At 47.5% G+C, this 23,296-nt stretch overlaps 1 protein-coding gene across 1 annotated transcript in view; it reads left to right on the top strand.

The window, feature by feature from the left end:
• The window catches only part of LOC147632920 (cyclin-T1-4-like), a 65,546-nt gene that overhangs the window by 35,787 nt on the left and 6,463 nt on the right, over nt 1-23,296 (top strand). Inside the window, exon 2 of the mRNA XM_086805908.1 lies at nt 10,922-11,003. Coding sequence (XP_086662034.1) covers nt 10,922-11,003 — 82 coding nt within the window. The remainder of the gene's footprint in view (nt 1-10,921; nt 11,004-23,296) is intronic.

Here is a 23,296-nt window from a genome sequence, read left to right as displayed (position 1 = left end):
TTTTCTTTTACAATTTCATTTTCATATTGCTCACATTCTTGGAAAGATAATCTAGTCACAGATGCTCTTTCTAGACCACTTCAAGTCAATGCAGTGACTATTGCTTATAATCAAGATTTGCATAGCTGAGGAGGATCAAAAGAAAACAACCTTTATCACGTCGTGGGGGTGCTTTGCATACAGGGTCATGCCATTTGGGCTCACAAACGCACCCGCCACTTTTTAAAGATTTATGAATTTTGTTTTCCAGTCGTTCTTTGGTTCTTCAATCCGAGTGTTCATTGATGATTTCTGCATATATAGCAAGAGAGAGATACATTGCGTGGAGGTCAAGAAGGGTCTTCAGAGGCTGATCTCACTCGGTGGAAAACTCAACCCTGAGAAGGGCCATGTGGCACCAAAGAAGGTGATTTTACTTGGGCATATGGTTTCTATGTAGGGGAGTGAAGTGGATCCATCAAAAGTGGTCAATCTTGTGGCTTTGCTGCCACCAACTTTGCAAAGCAATTGGTGACCTTTCTGCAAAAGGTAAGATATTTGGCCCGTTTTATTCATCTCTTGGCACAATTAGTGTCCTCTCTTCAGAAACTAGCATATTTTGAGAATTTTGAGTGGATTTCTGAGCACAAGAAAGACTTTGATGAAGTAAAGAGCGTTCTGAGCAAGCTGTCGGTCATCAAGCCGCCATAGTAGGACCGCCCTTTTTATGTTTGTCCAAGTATAGGGCCGGATGCCTTTGGAGGAGTGCTATTACAAAAAGACGAGGTGACCACTTTCATGAGACCCGTCTACTTTGCTAGTAAGTGATGGGTAAGTCCAAGAGAGGTTACACGGATGTAGAACAAATAATGTTTGGTTTGATCTTTGCTATTCGGGAGTTTAGACCATACCTTTTGTCAAGACCATTTGTGATCCTCACTGTGGATCATCGCTTTCCTTTTGTGGTTCAACATATGCATTTGTCACCTAGGATCTCAAAGTGGGTTTTGGAGCTTCAAGAGTTTGATTATAGTTTCACAGTGGAAGAAAGCACTAGGGCCAGTCTAGTGGATGTCTTGACATATAGGCATCGAGAAAAGAGAGTAACTCCGGGAGAAAGTCACAAAGATATTGAGGAGGATGCACCTGCACAAATAGAAGATGCTTTCACATTGTTCTTTGAAGGTGCTTATAGAAAAAAGACAGGTTTGGCTGGAGGAAGCGTGGTCATCCTCAGCTCGGAGAAGGAGGTCATCTTAAAGGGGGGAGGGTACTTCAAGGCGTCCAGTCCAACAATGAAGCCGAGTACACCGCCCTAAAAATGGGACTAGAACTATGTTTGGAGCGGGATGTCAAAAGGGTGGTAGTGAAGGGTGACACCCTTCTCATCATCAAACAAATCAAGGGTATTTGGGTATGCAAAAGTGAGAATTTGTTAAGTTGGCTTAAGCAGGTAAAGTAGCTAATGGAAAGATTCAAAGTGGCTCAAGTCCAACATGTCCCAAGGGAGCTCAACAAAGAGGCGGATACTTTGGCTAATCAACACTTGGAGGAGATAATAGTAGGAGCAGTCAAGTTTCAAGAGCCAAAGATGCAAGGCACGGAGGACTTGCAAGACATACGGCACTTCTTACTCACCGGGAGTGTCCCAAGCACCTCGACAAAGTCTAGAGACACCGGTTGGTGGCCAAGGTAATTCCTTGGGCTGCCTTTAATTTTTAAGGGTTTGAGAGGTAGGGAAGGAAAGCCCTGCATCTGCTCAGTTTCAAGAACGCGGAGATGGATGAGAAGCAATTGGAAGCGATTGGTGCAGACATCGAGAAGATCAACGCGCAAATAGAGGGTGTTGAGAAGCAGATTTCTCAAGCTGCCTCCAAGTCTGAAGAAGCTGACACAAATAATGAGAGGGATTACTGGTGTAGAAAAGAGGAGCAGCTTCTTCAATTGCAGATCCGATCAACAGAACTGCCCATCACGGCAAAGGGTTTGTTGGATACTTGTGAAGAATACATGAAGAAAGCATTTTCAATGAAACATGTGACTACCGAGGATGCCTTTTACAAGGAGTTTCCCTCTGCCAGAGAACGGGTATTTTGTCTGAATGGTGATCCTTATGTTCTTTGCAGACCGGACTTGTGGACATGGATGCTAGATTGGTGGGTCATCTGTGGCGTAAAAGGCAGATAACTGTGCTTTTAGCACCTAGCGGATCAGGAAAGACACGCCAACTGATTGAAATGGCATGCACTCGTTTTTGCTTGTATTTCACAGGTGGGCGCAGTTTATCGGCAATAGGTGCTGGTTCAGATGATGTTAGATCAGCATACCTGTGATTAGCCAAATTGTTTCCACATGATGGTGAGGTTGTTCAACCAGGGGCAGAGACTTGCTGCACTCGAGTGTTGTTACTTGCAAGGCTCTACATTCTGAAGTTCCTCAAGAGCATGAAACAGAACATAACACCTAAGGAATGGGTTTTTTTCCAGCTGGAATCTCCAGCACTGACAGATTTTTTTAGTGTGCTCACTACTTGTTTGCTGTATTTTGCCAATTCATATGATAGAACCCTGTCTTTAAGCACCGAAGCTACCAATGTCCTTACTGAAGTTATGTCTGAAATATGTTGAAATGGGTTTGCAGCTTAGCCTTTAGGTCCATGCTGAATACCTTTGTTTGCAATTTGCTTGATGCAAATGGGGTGATGCAGTCTCTCTGTCCCAGGAACTGGTGCGGGAATGCCTAAGAGTCAGAGAAGGCTTTGAATCAGGCAGCCTCAAGCCCGCCAAGGTGGATGAAGTATATAGGCTGTTCTGTTTTAACGGAGAATTAGATATATGCAGCTTTCTGAATCACTTTATAGATGTTAGTCCTTTGAATATGTCACAAATTGCAGAAGCATATGGCGGCTGAAGGAGGTGGCTAGTAACAGTCTTAGAGAGGTATATTACTGAAGTGCATGTTGTTGGCTCAGAGACAATGTTCTTTCTACACACATCACGACAAAACTGCAGAGGGAACATTGTCTCTGAGCCAGCAGCATGCAGTTCAGTAATACACCTCTCTAAAGCTGTTACTAGCCACCTCCTTTGGCCAGCATATGTTTCTGCAATTTGTGACATATTCAAAGGACTAACATCTATAAAGTGATTCAGAAAGCTGCATATATCTGATTCTCCGTTAAAACCGAAAAGCCTATACACTTCATCCACCTTGGCGGGCTTGAGGCAGAGCTAAGCAGTCAGGCCCATGAATCATGATCCATGAATGATCATCCACGTGAAGTGCTTGCCTCATGGTCATGGGTAGCTTGTGCCAAAGGAGCATCAAGCTCATCCTCACTGGCATGCTGCTCCTGCACCTCATCCTCTTGTTGCTCTTCTTGTTGACTCATCTCCCACTGGGTGAAGGGATCTGCCTTCTTGGTCACGCTCTTGCAAAGCATTCGCAAGTTCGTGCTGACGAAGACAAGGTCATTGGCATGCTCTACCCCGAGTCGGTTTCTCTTCCTAGAGGCAATGTGGTTGTAGGTGCTCCAAAGTTGCTCCAAGCAAGAGGAGCTGATAGCCTAGCTAAGTATGCGGATGGCAAGCTCTTGTAGCTTCGGTCTATCCGAACCAAAGTCCTCCCACAATAGAGCAGCACCAACTTTGGAGCGGTCGATTTGTGCATCATGACAGCCATAGGAGCCATGAAATGACCTGTACATGGAAAGTTGGTCCCTGATCTTGCGCCTAACCGATGCATTAGGCACAAGACGGTCCAAGATGATCCTCCATCCAGCGCTCACCTCCCGGTTGCTCTCCTGCTTGTTGCCTTGGAATTCTGGGTCCACCACATAAGCTGCTGCATGCAATGGAGAGTAGTAGGAATTCCACCTTCCTAGACACAAGGCATGGATCTCCTCGTATCTGTCTTCGTCAGGCACGAAGTCTTTCAACTTCTCTATCATGCGATCCATGGCCTCATAGACCTTGCCTATGCATGGTTGCATAGCGTCTACAATCCACAATAGGTAGACTATGGGCCTCACCATAGCATCCGTGGTCTTCACACGCTCCCACCAAGAGGCGTCATCTGCCCGTAACCTACACTCTTGGCCAATGTTTGTACGGGACTCTTGCATGTCGACAAACTCGTCACCAAGGAAAAGCCCCCTCAAAGCACCGCTACAATCCTTCAACCGCCCCAACATGAGGAAGTTGTAGGCAAACCGGTTGTCGGAATATTTGAGGAGAGAGAGAGAGGACCTCTTCTTGAACTCATGCCGAAGTCTTTGGTGGTTGAGGACAAAGGAGACCATGGTGTTGGCCTCCTCAATGAGCGGGTTGATCCATGGCAATGCCCCTATGTCCTTGAGGAGGTTGTTTAGGCAATGAGCCATACAAAAGGACACCGTGACATGTCTATACATACCTTGGAGGATAGCTCCCACCGCCCTATTGAAAGGCTCCCCATCCGCAACAAAGCCCACTACATGCTTAGGGCCAATAATCTCCATGGTGGTAGCCCACTCTGCCGCAAGCACTCCTCTTGCGGGTGTCACTCCATCCATCCACAATGAGGGAGACTCTGTTTCTCTCCTTTGCCGCTTTGTGTTGTCGGCCGCTTGCTCTACAATGCGCTTCTCCTTCTTGAGCAATGTAGTGCGCAAGCTCTCGGATGAGGGGGGCGTATAGGTTGAGCCATACTCCCCAATCTTCTTAACCATGACCTTGAAGTATTTCGACCTATTCAAGAAAGTAATTTACTAATGAGCAGGGGACTAGGATGATGAAAACACGAATGATAAATTGGCAATGATCGATTGCAGCCGCTTGAAAGGCAATGTGGTCGTGGAAGAAGAAGCGGGCCATTGCCATATCCACCTCCTCCTTCAACTTGGGGTTCCAATTCTCCCCAAGTGTAGATTGTCGCCGTGGGCCACGTAATGGTTGAGAGGCCGTGGAGATGGAGGGTGCCGGCATCGTGGATGGAGCAACATCCGACTTGATGGTGAAGGTGATGGCGTGCATGATCCCGATCCACCACATGACTCCATTGTAGAGGCTTGAGTTCCTCTCCCCATCGTCGTGGGATCCATCGCCACTTGTGTTGTCCTTCTTGCCGCTTCGACCACCTCGTACGACAAGCTTGTCAAGAAGTTCCCGTCTCTTCTCGAGCGTGACATTCGTGCAAAACCTCACCTCATGCCCACTCTCATGCAAGAGGTGGGCTCGCACTTTGTTGGCGCCACCCGTTCGCCGATACGGGCAAAGCTTGCATGCCCATGGCCGAGAACCGCCATCCATGAGCGGATGGAGTGTAGTTACCCTCCTCCCACCATGTCCATCCGATTGTCCATGGGAAGCCCGGGCACGTGAGGAGGATGCCATGGTATGATGGTTGAAGATGGCTTGAGCCCTGAGGAATGAGAAAGGGAGAGAGAGAGAGAAAGAAAGAAAGATTTTATTGACGTCTTCCAAAAGACCGAACTCGGCCTATGAGACAAATCGGAGTACCTGTATTGGGTATCCTCTGTCATCCCAACAAAATGAAAAAGTACTGAACTAAAAAGCTGAATTTGGGTGTGCAATAAGTACAATGAGTGGTGAAGGGGGTGGAGCCCTACTACTAGGAGAATGCAAAGCTATATGCGTGGAGTATACAATCACGATATCATGTACCATACTGGGGGTATAAAATGGTATACATCAATGAAGGGGGTGTTCACAAGCTCTGAAGCGAGCCAGTCGCTCCGCACCCTCTCTGTGAAACTGAGCTGTGATCTCTGTCATCTCTCTCTGGTATAGGCGTGGTGTCCGAAAGCCAGGTGTTCTCTGTCTCCTGCGGGCTCTAAGTGTCTCTGCTCTCTTGAGAGTAATTCCCTGTCGTGTAGGGGCTGGGAGGGGGGTGGATCTCTGAAAAAATGTAGTAATCTGTATCTGTCGTCCCCTCTCTGGAGCTGTCTGAGCCTGTAATGATGTCTCTCTGTGGCGCTGTATGTCTAGAATGAATCTCCCCAGTATGCGCTGGTCTGCTGCCTCAAAGATCTGGCGTAGGGAATGTGGCTCTCTGAATAAAATGGGATATCTCTCTCTGATGGCTGTATATGCTCTGCATCTGCATACATAATGCTCCTCACTCTCCACCTCCTCTCTGCACAATCTGCATACCCTCTCCTCTCGGGGGATCCGTGCTGCTCTGCCAGTCTCAATCTCCAATCGGTGTGATGAAACTCTAAGCTGACCAATAGCCACTCGGGAGCCGTGTGGTAAAAAGCCCTCCATGTATCTAGGCCTCTCTATAAATCCATCATCAGTGATACTCATGAAGTGATCTCTATAGTATAGCATCTTCGGTGGAAGAGGCTGTGTAGGCGATATCCATGTCTCTTGTGTATAGAGCTGCCATAGATCCTGTCTCAATACTCTGTTCCTCTCACTATGAGAGAGACGGATATTGGTGCATCCCTGTCATACTCGAATGGTGGTAGATGATCCATGTCTAGACCATGCTGTAAGAACCAATGTGTGACCTGCGCATACCACGATCCTCTGTCTCCTGCCTCAGCCAGCTGTCTAGATGCCTCAAAAGCTCTGTATGACAAGCTGTCCTGTGGCATCTCTCTGAATCTGTCTAGCAGGCATATAGTCTGAAATATGGCCTCTACCATCATAGGAGGCGCAGCAAACTCTGCTCGGATAATGTCATGAGGTACTTACGGTTTGCTACGTATCATGCGTGCCATCATGAGGGCCCGTGGTCTCTCTATCTGTGTCCACCAATGGGTAGCAAGGCCTGGCGCCCATACCGCTGCTCCATACATCAATGCCAGTGTGACTAATGTGTCAAATAGCCACCCCTTCGTCCGGGGCTCCTGAAAATGCGCCTCGTGGCACTGTCTCTCTAGCATAGCCAATGCTGCATATCCCCGTGTCAATCTAGCTTGGCTGCTGAACCCATGGTGAAGCGTGTGGCTGCTGCAGAGAAGGTAACCCCTAGGTACACGTATGATGTCACCACCTCCACCTGGCATCCTGCGAGAGTGAATGTCAGCTGACTCCTGCCCTGTCTCGATGTATGAAAGACCATAACCTTGGTTTTCCCAAGGTTCACAGTAAGACCCCTCTGTGTGCAGAATCATCGAGTGCATGTAGATGCTGCTGTAGACCACCTGGAGACTCAGACACTAATACAATATCATCAGCATAGAGCATAATATGTATTGAGGTACCTGCTAAATCAACTCCATCTCCGCCTCCCTGTGTAATGAAGTCAACCACCTCATCAATGTATAATCCAAATAGCATGGGGGAAAGTGGGCATCCTTGCTTCACACCAATGGTGCTAGCAATAGTCTCGGACATACCTCCTGGACATCTGACTCGCCCAAAAACTTGCTCATATAATGCATAGATGCCCCATGTCATATGTGATGGTATGCCAAGAGACTGCAGGCGCTGAAAGAGCCTCTCTCGTGGTACTGTGTCAAATGCCTTGCGGAAATCCACAAAGCAGCAATAGAGCTTTCTCTTCCTCACTCTGGCCTGATCAATCATACATCTCACAGTGAATACATGGTCAGTGGTAGAGAAAGCTCTCCTGAAGCCTGCGAGCCCTGATGAGCGTAAACCTGCTCGCTCAGCATATAAGCTAAGCTCTTGCTCCAGCACTGCACCATAGAGTTTGGCCAGCACGTGGCCAACCATAATCGTCCTGTAGTTGCTCGGATCGAGCATATCCCCTGTTTTGTGAATCGGCACAATGGTGTGCATCGTCCACTCCGCAGGCAAACACTCTGCGAGTGCCCTGTTAAACAGGTGTGCAACAAAAGGAGCCAAAGAATCTACTGCATATATGAGATGCTCACCCTGCAGGCCCATATGGTCGGCGGCCCGTCCATGCTGTAGGCGGCGGATAGCTTCCTGTACCATCGAGTGGGTAAAGAAGCTAGCTGTGGTAGGTCGAGGCTCCTGTGACTGAGATATAGGTGGCTGTTGTGCGGCGTGGTATAGACCCTCTGCATATGTGTGCCATGTTTGTGGGTCTGCAATAGGTGTCGGTGTCCGGGGCTCTCTGAAGTGCCGCCATGAAACAGGGCTATCTCTACTCATGAAGAAATGAAAGATCTCTAGCTCCTGTATCTCTGCGAAGGCCCGCCTTTTGCGGCGAGTAAGTCTCCTCATCTCTCTCCTCGACTCCTGCTCTGTGATGGCTCCCAAGGCTCTCTGTATGCGGAGCCGTGAGTATAGGGCTCTGCACTCGTCATCATACCATCTGTTCTGGGGCATAGTCCCAGATCTCGCAGGCTCTCCTGAGTGTACACGATGTGGGAAGCTCTGTAATGCAGCCGTGTGTAGGAGTGATGCCAGTTGGGCTGTAATGGTATCCATAGGTGCCAGGGGATCCATGAGTAGGAGCCCATCCTCTACTCTGCCAGTGTATGTCTGCCATGTCATGTGTGAAGTAGATGGTAGTGTGTGGCGTCGGTATGTGGGGGGCTGGTGATACTGGTGATCCAGCTAGTGAAAATGCCAAGTATGTATGATCTGCCCCAATAGGACGAGGTGGAATGGAGAATGAGGTGACAAGCTGTGATGCCTCCAAAGACCCCATAATGTAATCTACCACCGTGCCTCCGGTCCGTGTATGACCCCCATGTGGGAAGCATGTCAGCCCTCCTGATCCCGGCCACTGTAGCATCCCGTTATAAATAACGAGACGATGCCTGGCTCCCAACTCTAGTAAGTGGTCCCCATAATGTCCTCTATCTGGTCCAGTGTCCTCTGATGCCCGACTAGCCCCTATCTCCTCTGGATCCACAGGGTGGAGGATCTCCATGTCATCATAGTCATACACCTCACACTGTCTGCTCTGTGTGTGGGCATTGAAGTCGCCTGTGAGAAATACTTCCCCTTGTGTAGAATAATGCATAATCTCCTCTGACAGACAAGTGTATGGCGAGGCTCCTGTCTCCTCCTCCTGTGGCATGTCCTCTGTAATGACATAGGAGGATCCTGATGGAGAAAAGTAACATAGAGCTATGTATATAACCCTGTCCTGTGAGAGCTGTAAGCTGATCCACATGTATCTGGCCTCTGGATCGTGTGCTACCACTCTCAGTCTCCCCTGTAGCTCCCGTCTGAATAGGACTGCTATTCCCCCCGACCCTCTCGAGGTACCCTGGCGTGTGGTCCTCTTGTATGCTGACTCCCACTGGAATCCCTCTACTTGAGGTAGCCCTCTCTCTGGGCTCTGATGTGTCTCTGTCAGAAGTATGATGTCTCTCCCCACCATAACATGCTCCAGTCGTCCAGGCTGCACCCATAGTGAACCATTACAGTTCCATACTGCCATGTGTATCTCTGTCACTGGCCTGGTCTGTGTCCCATAGGCCCGAAACCGCTAATCCATAGGCCGGCCATCAATGATGACCCGACCATCTCGATAGAAGGCCTTCTTGCCTTCTCTCCTCGCGTGTAAGACTCGTGGCATGCAAGTTCTCCTATGCTCAAGCTGCATCCTCGTGAGATCATCATCCAAGAAAATAGAAGCTCCCTCTAAACCCCGTAGTATGACCCTCTTCCTCATGAAGGTGACCCTCTCCGTCTCTCCTGCAAACTGTAGGATGAGGGCTCGCTTGCGTGTTGAGTCTTTCCCGGCTCTCCATGCTTTGGTGAAGGGGAGAGGGTGCTCTTCCTTGTAGCCGAGCTTCATGCATAGAAGCTGTCCATCTTTCTCGGGAGTGGAGTCGGGTGTCTCGGCTATACCTGTGACTCGAATGTTGAGGCGGCGGGCATGCCTCATCTTCTCCTCCTCAATGGTGGTGTGAATGATTTGGTGTTCTTCCCTTTGAGTCTCCTCCCTCACTTCTTTACAGATGTACTTCTTTACAGATGTTCTTCTTCACCACCTCAACCCATCCTGATTGCTTGGCTTCGAGCTTTCCCTCCATGTCCTTTGTGATCTCCTTGGAGATCTCTTCTTTGATGGCCGTGAGAGTGTTGTCATTGATCTCCCCTTCTTCCTTCTCAGTATTCTTGATGGCTACCATTTCCCCTTTCAATGCACTCACCTCCTCCTTGAGTGCCGTGTGCTCTTGTTGGAGGTTCGTGACCCGTGCTTCGAGAGCCATGATGTGCCGGTGTAGTTTGTTCTCCACCTCATTGAGGTTGGAATCGGATGTCTTCTTGCTCTCCTTGATTAGTGCCTTCATTGCCGTCTCGAGGGCCTCGAGTTTCTCTTGGAGACTCGGGGCCATTCCTCCGGATCACTCTGCAGTCCTGCCCACAGGCAGGGAGAGAGAGAGAGAGAGAGAGAGAGAGAGAGAGAGAGAGAGAGAGAGTTATGTTGCTGCCTTGGGGGCCTGAGCAAGGCTGGGTGGGGAAAGGAGGCAAGCCAGCGCAGCGAACAGTGAGAGAGGGCGCTGAAATGCCTGGGCAGAAGCGAACAATAGCGAGTGGGCAGAAGCGAGCGAACAGAGACGGACGGCAAGGGGAAAGGGGGCAGAGACTGAAGCGGGGGACGGCGAAATGCGAAATGGGCAGGAGACGCAGAGAGAGAGACGGCGCTGAAATGCCTGGGCAGAAGCGAACAATCAAGCCAGCACAGCGAACAGTGAGAGAGAGAGACGGCGCTGAAATGCCTGGGCAGAAGTGAACAATAGCGAGTGGGCAGAAGCGAGCGAACAGAGACGGACGGCAAGGGGAAAGGGGGCAGAGACTGAAGCGGGGGTCGGCGAACTGCGAAATGGGCAGGAGACGCAGAGAGAGAGACGGCGCTGAAATGCCTGGGCAGAAGCGAACAATAGCGAGTGGGCAGAAGCGAGCGAACACAGATGGACGGCAAGGGCAGAGACTGAAGCGGGGGAGAGAGAGAGAGAGAGAGAGAGAGAGAGAGAGAGAGAGAGAGGGGGGGAGGGAGGGACAGAGTGTTTATATTCTGTTTTTTTTTTTGTTTGCAGGCCTCAAGTAACGATAGCTACAGCCATTGTATTTTGTCACCGCTTTTTTCTGAGGCAGTCCCATTTGAAGAATGACAGATATGTGAGTCTGTTTTTAGTGTCTTGTTTTTGTGCATTTAGAAGGTTTTTGTCTTGTCTTTTGAGTCTGACCTTACCTCTTAAGGTGGAGTGTCGATGTTGAGTAGCAATTCAAATCTGAGGCTTAGCATCGATCTAGATTTTTTTGTTGTATCAGTTTATTTTTGGGTTTTTTTACTTTGTTAACGTTGCTGCTTAGTGAATTATAGTATGCTTATGATGTGACAGGATTCGATCATCTGTTATGAAGATTTTGTTGGTGATAAGCTTGTGAGGCACCTTATTAGGAGAGAAAGAAAGAAAGTTGTATTAACGTCTTTAAAAGGCCAAAATGACCTATGAGACCAAAAGGTTACATCATATCATATGCCCAGTTAAAGACACCCATCACATCATTAGGGAAGTGGTATATGATTTTCATGTGCTTTGGCTGAGGTGCCTTGAATAGACCACAACGATCCTTCCATGAGCACTAGTAAAGCATCAAACACTCTCACAAGCATACAACAAGGAAGTCCAGGGAAAGTACCCATACAAGTCGAGGCCTACATGGGTGTCTCCAACACGCACACAAATCACAGATAGTGTTTGCTATGGTCTCTAGAAAACTGGTCTCGAAACACATCTAACCACCCCGTTCTCCAACCATTGTCCGCCTTTGCCCCATCTTCCACCCAAGTATCCCATACCACCTGGCCTTGGAAGACGAGAACAGCCCAAAGACTCTAATTCAGAAGAAATCCAACGATGGATTTTCTCCTCTCCTTCTCCCAACTTGTTCCAAGCTTAACCATGCAGGTCTGGCTCTGATACAAATGTAAAGTCCTCCAGCCATAAAGCCCTTGTAGTTAAGCATAAACATGGAACATAGAGAGACTGGCATCTAGCTCACTGCCCAACCATAGAGCCATTGAAGCTCACTCCCTTGCACAGGGGGATAGTAGCATCAGAGACATGGCTCCACGTGCAAAGTGTTGGTCAGGTGTGAACCCAGCTTACTCACGGGCACTTTTTCCCTGTATGACTGGACACAGGTTTTTTCCCTGTGTGAACACACTTATGTGTGTTGGGCACTTTGCCCTAGGCCTTTTAGTACTCACTTGTACTTTCATTTCATATCATTATTGAGTACATCTTTTTCAGCACTCATGTTTCCCTATGCTTGAGGTTGTGTGTGTGTGTGTGTGTGTGTGTGCAGGCTAGCTTCCCTCCTACCCAACATTGGTATCAGAGCTTGGTTAGGGTTAGGGTTAGCATTAGGGTTTGCCCCCCTGTTGCCCTTCAAAGCTTGAGCCTATTGCACACATCAAGGCATTAGGGTTTTGCTGCATTAGGTTAGGGTTAGGGTTTTGCCTTGTTGCCGCCCTCAGCTGCCTCTGCAGGCCGCCGCCCCTGTGCGCCACCAGATCTGCCTTCGCCGCTTCAGATTTGCATCGTACGCCTCTGCATCAAGTGCCGCCCGTCGTCCTCTGCGTCACCCAGTTTGCAGCGTCGCCGCCGCCATTGCCTCGACTGTACCTGCGCCTCCGTAGTACGACTGTACCTGTGCTGCCTGCGCCAGATCTGCTCTGCTGTCGCCGTCACCGCCGCCGCCTGCATCTCATCCGCCTCAGATCTGTGCCGCCTTGCCTAGCTGCCCTCCGTACAGATCTGCACCACTCCTACAAAGTGTACATGCACACTGGAAAAAGGTATTTGAAAATTTTCAAGAAATTTCAATCCCATACAGGTTTCTAGGTTAACTTTGTGAGATTTGCAAATTTTTGACCTGAAATTGCACAAATTGCCTGTTGAAATTTGGGACTTTTCACCATTGAGCCTGCAATTGCAACATTGGCATTGGTTTCAGCAGATTTGGTGCATAATTGCACTAGAAATTTGGGGATTTTGCAAAAATTGGCACTATTTGCAGGCAATTTTGGGTATTACAGGCACATTTGGTTGGCATTGGGGCATTTCCCTCAATTTTTTGGGTATTACAGGCACATTTGGTTGGGATTGGGGCATTTCTCCCAATTTTTTGGGCATTGCAACATTTGATACACGTGACAATCGCATTAGGAGATTTACAGGTGCAGATCCGGTTCAGCTCTGGTTTAATTGGTTGCCTAAAAATTAGGGCTTTTCTACATTGAGCCCATTTTTGGAGCATTCGACCAATTTACCTGCCAAGATTTGCGCACTTGCAGCTTTTACAGGTGTCAGCTGATTGTGTTTCTCATGGCACACGTATACATTTGTGGTTTGCTGCAGTATATGTATGCCATTGTGGACACTTTGACAGATTTGCATCATTGTGCAGTACACTTGCAGATTTGGGACATGCATATGTATTTCTCGTGGTGTTCTCTTTCGGTCCATTGGTTATCCTGCTATTTATCTCCTGCATTCTTACGGTTTTGCTGGCAGCTGGGCATTGCCTACTCTTGGTGACTTGTGACAGATTTGCTGTACTATCATGGCCAACAGTAATAATGACCTCTTTGGAATGCTATCTCAAGAGGACAAGCTCAATGGGGACAACTACCCTTTGTGGGCTTATATGATGCGTCATGTTTTGGTTGCCAAAAATGTGTGGCTGTATGTGGATGGCACTAAGGAGCGTCCTCTTGCACTTGCTCCAGCGGAAGGTGAAGTGATTCCCGCTCACTCTCCTGCAGGTCCACCTCCTCGCCTTCCTTTCACTCAACAACAACGTACTTGGGATGCTACGGATGCTCAGGCTCATGCGTTGATTGCTCTCTCGTGCCACAGGCATATCATTCCGCACATTCATTCTTGCACCACTGCAAAAGGTGCTTGGGATACCTTGGCGGCGTTGTATTTAGGTCGCAATGAGGCTCATGTAGCTTACCTTCGGGGCGTGAGTGTGCATGAGTTGGACAGCCTCATTTGCACGCCTCTGCTGGGTGCGACGAACTGGAAGCTTTCCCCTGCGAATGCTCTCTCGTCTCGCAGAGCCTGGATCTGGAGCTGCCTGGCTAAGAGGAATGCTGAGAGATAGTGCACGTGAGTGGGTCACACAACGATCCACACTCTCAAGCTCTCTATGTAAAGCTCTCAAAATCTCATCTTGCTCGTCTCTAATCTGCCGATCCACAAGCTCCGGGCTGGGTTCATCTACCAATTTGAGTAGTGTTGGATCAACCTGTTTAAACATGCCACAAATTGCATATTGGATATTCATTGAACTAGAAATAATTTTCTACTTCTAAGTTCTTCTTGAGTCCAATTTATACTTGCTTCGGTGACCCCAAAGCATGGTAGCTTCGCACGAGCCTCATGTTAGCTCTGCAGTACACCAACTTCTCTAATCGAGAAGTACTAAGGCGATTCCGAATCTTGGTGTGTATAAGAGAGTATGAGCTCTAGTTCCGCTCACATGCTCCAGTTGAGCAATCCTGTGCAAAAATGAGTGCAATGCGAGCAAATTTGTAAATCTTTTAATGCTAAAACATCAGGCTTCACTTCCGAAGACTATACTTTAGAGATTAATTACAAGTTACCTGATAGAGAACACGAAGAGCAAAGCGTGAAAGGTTTGGAAGACCAACCCTTCCATAAGAGTGCCACCATGTCAAAGGAAATTTCATGGCTTCCTTCCTCAATGACACAGGTCTCACAAATGAAGCACCAATACCATTCATGTACGTGGCGAACTCTCTATCGATCTGAAGTTGCTCCTCCTCTGAGAACATCCTTCCAACATACTCTGACTGCTTCATGCTCAAAGCAGTATTATTCCATAGCTTTGGCGACCTGTAGAGAGGATGGAGTATGGCAGCCATCGCATGGATGGGACGGCTCATGAATGTCCACCGTTTGTCTACAATATCCAAGATCTCACCTCGGCTGATAATGAGAGATTGAAAATACATGTCTTAGGTTACACATGTCAGTCTTGACATGTCATGAGAATCGAGAATCGAGAAGTCATAAAAATCAAAGAAAGAGGAAGAAATTAGAACTATTGCTTACCGTTGAGTAGTCATCATGGAGCACTGAGCAACATGGTCTTTCATTTGCATAAACAAATGAAAGACCAGCCCCAAAGTTGAGCCCTCCATGTCTGTAAGTCGGAGAAGGACATACACGGGCTTAAGTGCAATTGAAAGGCTATGAACTTGCCGCCAAAAATCATCATCCAGGATCCGCCTCTGCAAGTATTTTGTACGCTCATCCTCTGAATGATGCATCTGTCGCCACCTTGGATCCACAACTGTTGATGATAGTGAATCTCTTATCTTGTAGAGCCTATCCAAGACCAAGAATATGTAGGCAAACCTGGTCTTGGAGGGTCTCACCATATCCAAAGGGCTATGGCTCCGAAAGATGGCAAGAGCCTGATGCTTCTTGCAGAAGAAGGTGGTGATCTTTACAGCATCTGCAACAATGGGCTGCACCCAAACAAGCTTCCCAATGTCTTCCATAAGTAAATCAAGACAATGGGCAGCACATGGAGTCCACACTATATGTGGAAACTCTGCCTCGACCATTTGACCCATTGCCTTGCAGCTAGAGGCGTTGTCGGTCACCACCTGCACAACATTGTCCTCCCCAACCTCAAGGATAGCTTGTCGAATGTGGCCATAAATGAACTCCCCTGTGATCCTGTCTCCTGCTCTCCCTGCATCCACGGCACGCAAGAAATAGGTGCCCAAGCAAGATGACACAAGGATATTGATTATGTGCCTCTTGCGAATGTCTGCCCACCCATCTGAAATAATAGTGCCAACCTGCTTTCACAGGAGTGAGCACCTTGTCTATCAAGGCCTTCTGCTCATCCAACATGGATGTACGCATCTTCGTATACTCAAGACCTGTCCACGTCTCAGTAGGCCCTACCTGCGCAATTGCTTTCACCATTCTTTTCCATTGGTCTGTCCTTAACACATTGAAGGATATATTACATTCAATAAGAGTACGACAAATCTCCATTTCTGCCACCCTTTGCCGCTCCTTTACCCAAGCTTGTGATGAGATACAAGAAGGCAGAGTGGATTGCTTTGATACCTCCCCTGTACCTCTCGCATCTTGTGGCAGGAGGTCCTCATCATCGGCAATACGTGCCCTCTTCCAGCCTGTGGTGGATTGGGCTGAAGCCAAAAGGCTTTCACCCTCATCTAGTGTACCTGAACCTGTAACACCTCCAATAAAAGCATCATGGAGAGCATCTTGCGTACTTTCACCACTTCTAACACTGCTTGCACCACCCATTGCAGGACAATTCTCCGCAATCAATTGGTCCCTCAAAGCTTGTGGTATTTTATCACATGGACCACATTGATTGGTGCACCCGATACCTGTCATGTGCTTGATGACGCGAGTTATGGTGCTAGTGTACTGCTCCCCGCAATACTTGCACGCCCATAGCGGAGTACCTGACCCTTGCTGAGAAGCGGTGTTAACAACCCTCAGGACATTGGTGTGGATTGCCCAATTCGGGTTAGTCTTGCGCGGCATGATGAAGTCTGGGCGGGAGAGAGAGCGAGGAAAAGACTTGTGGGAGGTCTCCAGAGGAGTGCGCAGACTTGAAATTTGCTCTGCAAAACTTTGCAGGTACACACAGGACACTCGATTTTGTAAGTATACACAAAATGCCAAAATAAAGTGCAACGTGGTCGCTTATCTACAATCGCCTGAATTTGGGCCTTGCCACACACGCTTCATATTTTTTATTTTTTTTAAATGATTGCGTACGGATCCGTACCGTACGGTACCGTACTATACCGTACGGCTGTACCGTATTGTACGGATCCATACATACGTATGGCAGCAACCCTGGCCTAAACCTAGCCCATCGGATCCTCCCAAGACAGAGTACAAGCTTGAAAAGAAAAAGCGCTGTAACTATTGCAGGAAAATAGGGCACACCATAGAGGAATGCAGGAAGCGTATTGAGAGTGAAAAAAAGAAGAAGGTGGCATCTTCTTCCACCGGCGCAGATGAGGCCAATTTGGCTACACATGTGTCAGCCTTGACCCTTAATCTTCATCGCCTGCAAAGATGTCTTTTGATGCCGTTGCTTTTGATGACTATGCTCTATAGTCTGTACTCCCATGGTATGCGTTGTCTGGCAGATGCATTTCAAGGGGGGGGATTTTACTTACCCACATGCAGTTGGTGATGCCTCATGGTCACTTATGCTTGTTGACCCTTATGCTGGTCTATGCTAGACGCTTTCTCTGATGTGATGTCTACTGGAGATGCCTTTTATGCTGTTTTCCTTTGCAGCGGGATTGTTTCTATAGTGTTGACATTGTCACTTTCTCACATGTGATGTTTACTGGGAGTTCCTTTTACACACTTGGCCAGTGTTGGCTTGCTCTCATGGTTTTGACATATCACATGTATATTATTCATTGTGGGATTATGTATCTTTACACTTGCCATACATGCCACTGATCATGGCATCGCTAAGAGTTTACCTATCCTCTCATAGCATTGGCTGATGCCCGCCTCGAGTCCCTACTTTTTCTCCCCATTTTCAGCTTTTCCCATTGCTGAATTTTTTTCTTTTATCAGCCCTACCATTGCTGATTTTTCCTCATCGGATCCTCCATTGATGAGTTTCACTTTTGCAGCTTACATTGCATGTCTCGTAGGCATGACTTTTGGATCCTGTTTCCTTTACACATGCGTATATCTGCTACCTCTTCTTATGCTTATCACTGGTGCTGTTACAGAGCATTGATGTGGATTACATGCTACTGTGCTCTAGCATTAGCACTATGACATTGGGGATTCTCCTTTTCCCTGTTATATAGTGCTTGCTTTTTCCATTGGCACTGCAGTTCACTCTTATTGTGGAGTATAGTGCAGGGCAGCATTCACAGCTGTATCACCCTGCCACTACCCGTTCACACCATTCACTTGAGGGGGGTTTATTGGTCATGTCCACTCTCGGCTAGTTCAGGTGTGAACCCAGCTTACTCACGGGCACTTTTTCCCTGTGATTGGACACGGGTTTTTTTCCCGTGTGAACACACTTATGTGTGTTGGGCACTTTGCCCTAGGCCTTTTTGTACTCACTTGTACTTTCATTTCATATCATTATTGAGTACATCTTTTCTAGCACTCTCACGTTTCTCTGTGCTTGAGGTTATGTGTGTGTGTGTGTGTGCAGGCTAGCTTCCCTCCTACCCAACACAAAGTCCCTGGCGTTCCATACCACCAGAACACACCCATCGGATGTTAGCACGGAGAAGTCTCAAGGCCTTGAGTCCATGTCTGAGGAGCTCTCTCAACTAACTCATAAAGTCACTTATATAGGCCTCCTATAAATTAGGACCCAAATATAGCACGTCTCATAATAGCAACTTTTCCCAAAGCTTGTACATTCTTGGTCTTTTGGGCATCCAAAGCCCATTCACACACATGAATTCTGGAGATGCCCAAAATGGTGACACAATTTCCAACACTGTGAACACGTGGTAAGTGCACTCAAGAACTCTTGTATTAGTTGTTTATAACCTTTGAAGATTCACATTCATTTAAAAATGGGTGGACATTTTTATATAGTGCCGTGGGTCCAACTTGGTGGGACCTAGTTTGGGCACCCTAGTGGCCACAATGTGGGGGGTGGGCACCCCATAAGTGAGGGTTGACCACTCATGTGGCCATTAGTTGGTGTGGACAACTCAAAATTCATGCACGACTCATTTTCACCTTCTCTGCAAGCAATCGTCATTCTCCTGCATGCATAGTTGTCCATCGTTTTTGCTCACAAGTGCTACACTCAACTGTTGGCAAAACCGAGCACGTAGCCGCGATCCTCATTAGAAGGATGCCGTGCTACATCCCTCCGAATCGACTTCCCAACTACTTCACCTGGGCGGCCTGTGTGGGTGCCTCGTCATCAACAGGTGGCTGGTTTTACTTCTATTCTGCCTCCTTGTGCTACCCCGATCTGCCCATGCTGCTGGATAGCCTATTTTGATCTGGTCAAGCCATTCCGGGCGCTGGTTGTGCTGATTTGAGGTTGTCCCGAGCATCCATAATGCCTGTTTGTGCCTATGGTGGGCGGCACCCCCGTGACCAATCCTTTGATGTTTACACGACAGAAATTCATTCCCAACCACGAACTCTGCTACCGGTTGTTTTTGTGCCCAAGAGTGTCCACCGGTGCTAGTTCTCCATTTCCAACATTCCCACGTGTGCCAGTAAGCCGTCCCGAGGTGGACAAAGCTCAATGTCCACCACCCAGACCTTATCCCCTTTGTTCAAAGAGAGCAACCAGCCATGTGTCCATCCTAGCTTGCACCCCCACGCACTTTTCCTCTCTGCCTGACACCCAGGGTGGACATATCATCATGTCTCTCTTCTTTCTCTCTCTAGAAGTTGGCACCCTCGTGCATGAGGCTCCTTGGCTGTATTTTCTACACTTTCTCCTTCCTAGTACCATATCCAAGCTTGCGAGTGTGTTTTCCAAGCTCAGGTCATATTCACTGTCCTGCCCACTCCCAATGACGGGAATTCACAAAACAACCCTTTTATTTGCTGTAATTTTCGGTCTTTTGGCTGAAAACCCTAATTTCAGCCTTCCTTTCTCAAGTTGAACCTTAGGGGACGCTTTCTCACGGTTCTCGTACATGACAGACTTGTACCTGGTTGTATACTTGTCATAGTATGAGTACCTGTCTTTATACTTGCGCTTCCAAGATTCACACGACATTCTACTCCGACAATCTTGTTTGGGTAACATGTATTCATTATTTGCATTGCATGGAATATCTAGCTGGAAAGCCCTTGGAACTTTGTACATAGATTAAATATATACAACAGTATTGAGAAAGAGGAGGGGGGGGGGTTGGCTCGTTCATGGCCCCAATGGTGTACTATGCAATCTCTATCTTTGCAGTGCTATCTTGAATAGTGTTGTGTGCTTTCAGCTATCTGTTGCATTGTTGTTGGTCCATATCTAAGTGTTGTGACGAGCGTGTTGTTCATGAGACGGTGCATTGGAATGTTCACCCTTAACCAGTGGTATTACAACTTGGTCATTCAAAATGCGATTTCTTATTCCATACAACTTGTTGTTGGATATCAATGCTCCACCTTCATATTGTAGCAACTTGACATGGGGTAGCTCATGTATGTAGGGCTCTTATTATCAATAGTAGCCATGGTGAGTAGCTCGTGTGCCTTGTGTCCCTGTGTCCACACAAGATTTTGATCTAGGAGGCCAGATGGTGTATAGACAGCTTAGATATATTTGGCACACTGCCAAACACCTTTTTTTGCTTGTATGGACGTTTATCTCCAGAAGGGTGCACACACAGGTTTGGTAGACTTTACTCTCGGACACCTTGTCTGGAGGTTGTGGGTCCCGAATAGTCATTCAGATGGTCTTGTATGGCCCTAGAAGCTGCAGCAAGGCCGAAAGTCATATGTGATTGGCTAGTGGACGCAGAATGGTTGTATCAACTAAGTTTGCACCTACCACACGGTGTCTGTGGAGGGCTGTTTGGACTGAACACAGCTCATTTAGGCTATTTCATAGTCACACTTCGGCCATCCAGACATCAGTTGTGTGTCTTGTAGTCTATTGCACCTTAGCTGCTGGCCTCCCATCTCAATAGTTCGCCCTTCATGGAAGCACACAGGTGTGGGGCCTTGTCATCTATGCCATTACTTCATAATACAATATTGTTCTCTATTTGTGCTATTGTGCGTTTTGAGTTTAGGTTCTGTACTGTCAAAGATCCTACTGCTGAGTGTTGCATTGCAAGTCTTTTATTCTTACCATGCAAGATAGGAGGTCCAATCCACCATCCATGATACGGCCCGTCAAGGGATAAGAAGTTGCAAACGATGTAACTAATGTCCGTGTAATATGCAACGGAAGTCTTCGTATTGGAGGATCCTGTCACACAAATGCTCACACCGTCTGTTGTATCCTGAGTTTCGTGAGCTTAGCAATCCACTTTAATACTTCAAACTTTAAAGAGATATGAGAGAGAGATATATGAGAACTGTACACCAGATTGGGTCCCAAATTACCTACTGGAAGGGCCCCCTATCCCGATAACGACATAGTATTTGCTTTATTACTTTAGAGAGAATGACTGTGGATTGTAGATAAGCCAAACGCAAGATCTTGGAGGATCGGAAGCCTGGCTGAACTGTACACGGCTGTAGAAACACCTCAGTGAACTGATCTCGAGCCTATGCACTCTTCTCAAGGGCATGAGGAAGGGCTGCACACCTGAGGCTGAGAAAGGACTGCGGTGGACTGTTATAAGCTATGTAACTATGCTGTAAATGCTTATGAATGATATGTTATCTTCACTAGATGACTGTTGCATGTATGGATGATGCACAGAAGGCGGGGTACTGCTGTAGGACTGAAACACAACGCTGGAAGCTGTTGTAGATTTGCAAACGCAGGACGAGAGTGGACTGAATGGCTGCTGGTGGTGATATGTGCTCAAACGCAGAGGGTAAACTGCTGTCCTGGGGCCTGGCAGGGTACTGTATGCAGGCGCCTAAGGGCTGATGGTCTGAATTGCTGAGTTTAGGGTACAGATGGACTGAACTGCTGATCTGGGGCTTGAAAGGGTGTTGAATGCAGGCGCCTATGGACTGTATGCTGCGCCTAGGTCTGCAAGGGCGTGAATGAACTGCTGTATAAGCCTGCTGATGTGCTGCGTTAAACGGTAGGGGACTGATTGAAGCAAAACGCAAGCTCCAGAAGGGCTGGGATTAGTCTAGGCTGAAGGCGGGGAATGCTCCTAATGCTGAGGATGAAGGCGCCTAGCTTTCTGAAGACTGAATGCTGAACTAAGCCCTATGCAAGCCTATTTATACTAACTAGGGGCTGGTCAAGTTGGCTGGTCATTTATTTAATAAAGTTTATGTTTATAAATGACAATAAATGCTAAATAAATACCATAAAAGATGGAAAAAATACCAGATAAATCCTAGTAAATTCCCTAAGGCTTCTGGGATGTTCTAAATGATGCACAGGCATATGAATGCATATTATGCAAGATGCAAAGTGCTTTCTGATGCAAACCCTAAGGCTTCTACTGACTCTACATGCATGAATGATTCTCTCCCAGTGGGCTAAGGGACTTGACTTACTGACTGACTGACCCACTAAGGCTGAGGAATGACCTACGTAGCTCGTGCCTGACTTATCCTGGAATAAGGATGTACAATGGGGTCACGGCGTACGACAAATATCATCCTACTGGGTTCTAATAATGTACAAATGTTGCACTGCTGATGATGAGCTAGTTTGTCACCATGCACTGAGTGCAGAGTGCATGTGACATTCCCTCCTGCTTAGCTTGGCGGCAGGTTCATGGCTTCCAAGTAGTCTGCCAACAACTGGGGGTACTCCTGGAAGAACTCCTCGTCTAGCCATATGGCTTTGTGGGTACCTCGATCTCGGAATTTCATATAGAACTGACGTAATCCGTCGATTGGAACCATGCTTCCATCAATGAAGAAGGATCTGCTCGGGCTCAATAACTTTTGCTTCGTCTACCACGTCTGGCTGCTGTTCATCCGAAACATCAAACACTTCTGGACTCACATATGGTTTTAGCCAAGAAACATGGAAAACATCATGCATTGTCCAACTGGTAGGCAACTTTAACTTCATGGAGACATCACTTAACTTCTTAACTATTGGGAAAGGTCCAAAACTACGGAACGAAAGCTTGGGACAACGTTTGCCCACTTGTTTCAATATCTGTGTCATGATGAGCTGATAGACCCAATCTCCTTCTTGGAAGTGGATATCTCGTCTAAACTTACTTGCCTGTTTGTGAACTGAATAATGGCCAGGCTCAAAATTGAGGGCCAAACTGGATTGAGTACTAAACTCTGCGGAATCGACATACTGATCTTTTATGCCATTTAAGTCTTTTCCAGAGATGTTGAGAATGGTAGACGTCTGGATGCTAGTCTTTCTACTAAGAACATCTGCTACTGGGTTATACTGACCAGGGATGTACGTGATCATTTCTCCAACATGGTGGAAGAGTTGGACCCTGTCTAGTGTGTTGAGCACTCCACTGGGCACTTGGCATCGTTGGGAGCCACTTAAGTGCTTGGTGGTTTGTGGTGACTGTGAAAATGCGTTCATAAGGAACAGTTTTCAAATGTTTAAGAATTGACTGCTGTTCTAGCTTACCCATGAAAGTCTTGGAAAGACAAGAGGGAAACTTGCTAGGAGGTTCTGCTAACTGTGGGATATTGGGTGGGAGATCTTCCTTAAAAATGTCTGAATGAGAAAGGAGATTTGCCAACTGAGGGACTGAAGATGATGCGACAACGGTTATCGAT

Source organism: Cibotium barometz, chromosome 12, assembly GCF_041138505.1.
Source record: "Cibotium barometz isolate CiBa-2024 chromosome 12, ASM4113850v1, whole genome shotgun sequence".
In the NCBI taxonomy this organism is placed as follows: domain Eukaryota; kingdom Viridiplantae; phylum Streptophyta; class Polypodiopsida; order Cyatheales; family Cibotiaceae; genus Cibotium; species Cibotium barometz.
The sequence above is the reverse complement of the archived record's forward strand: the minus strand, read 5'-3'. Positions and strand labels throughout refer to the sequence as shown.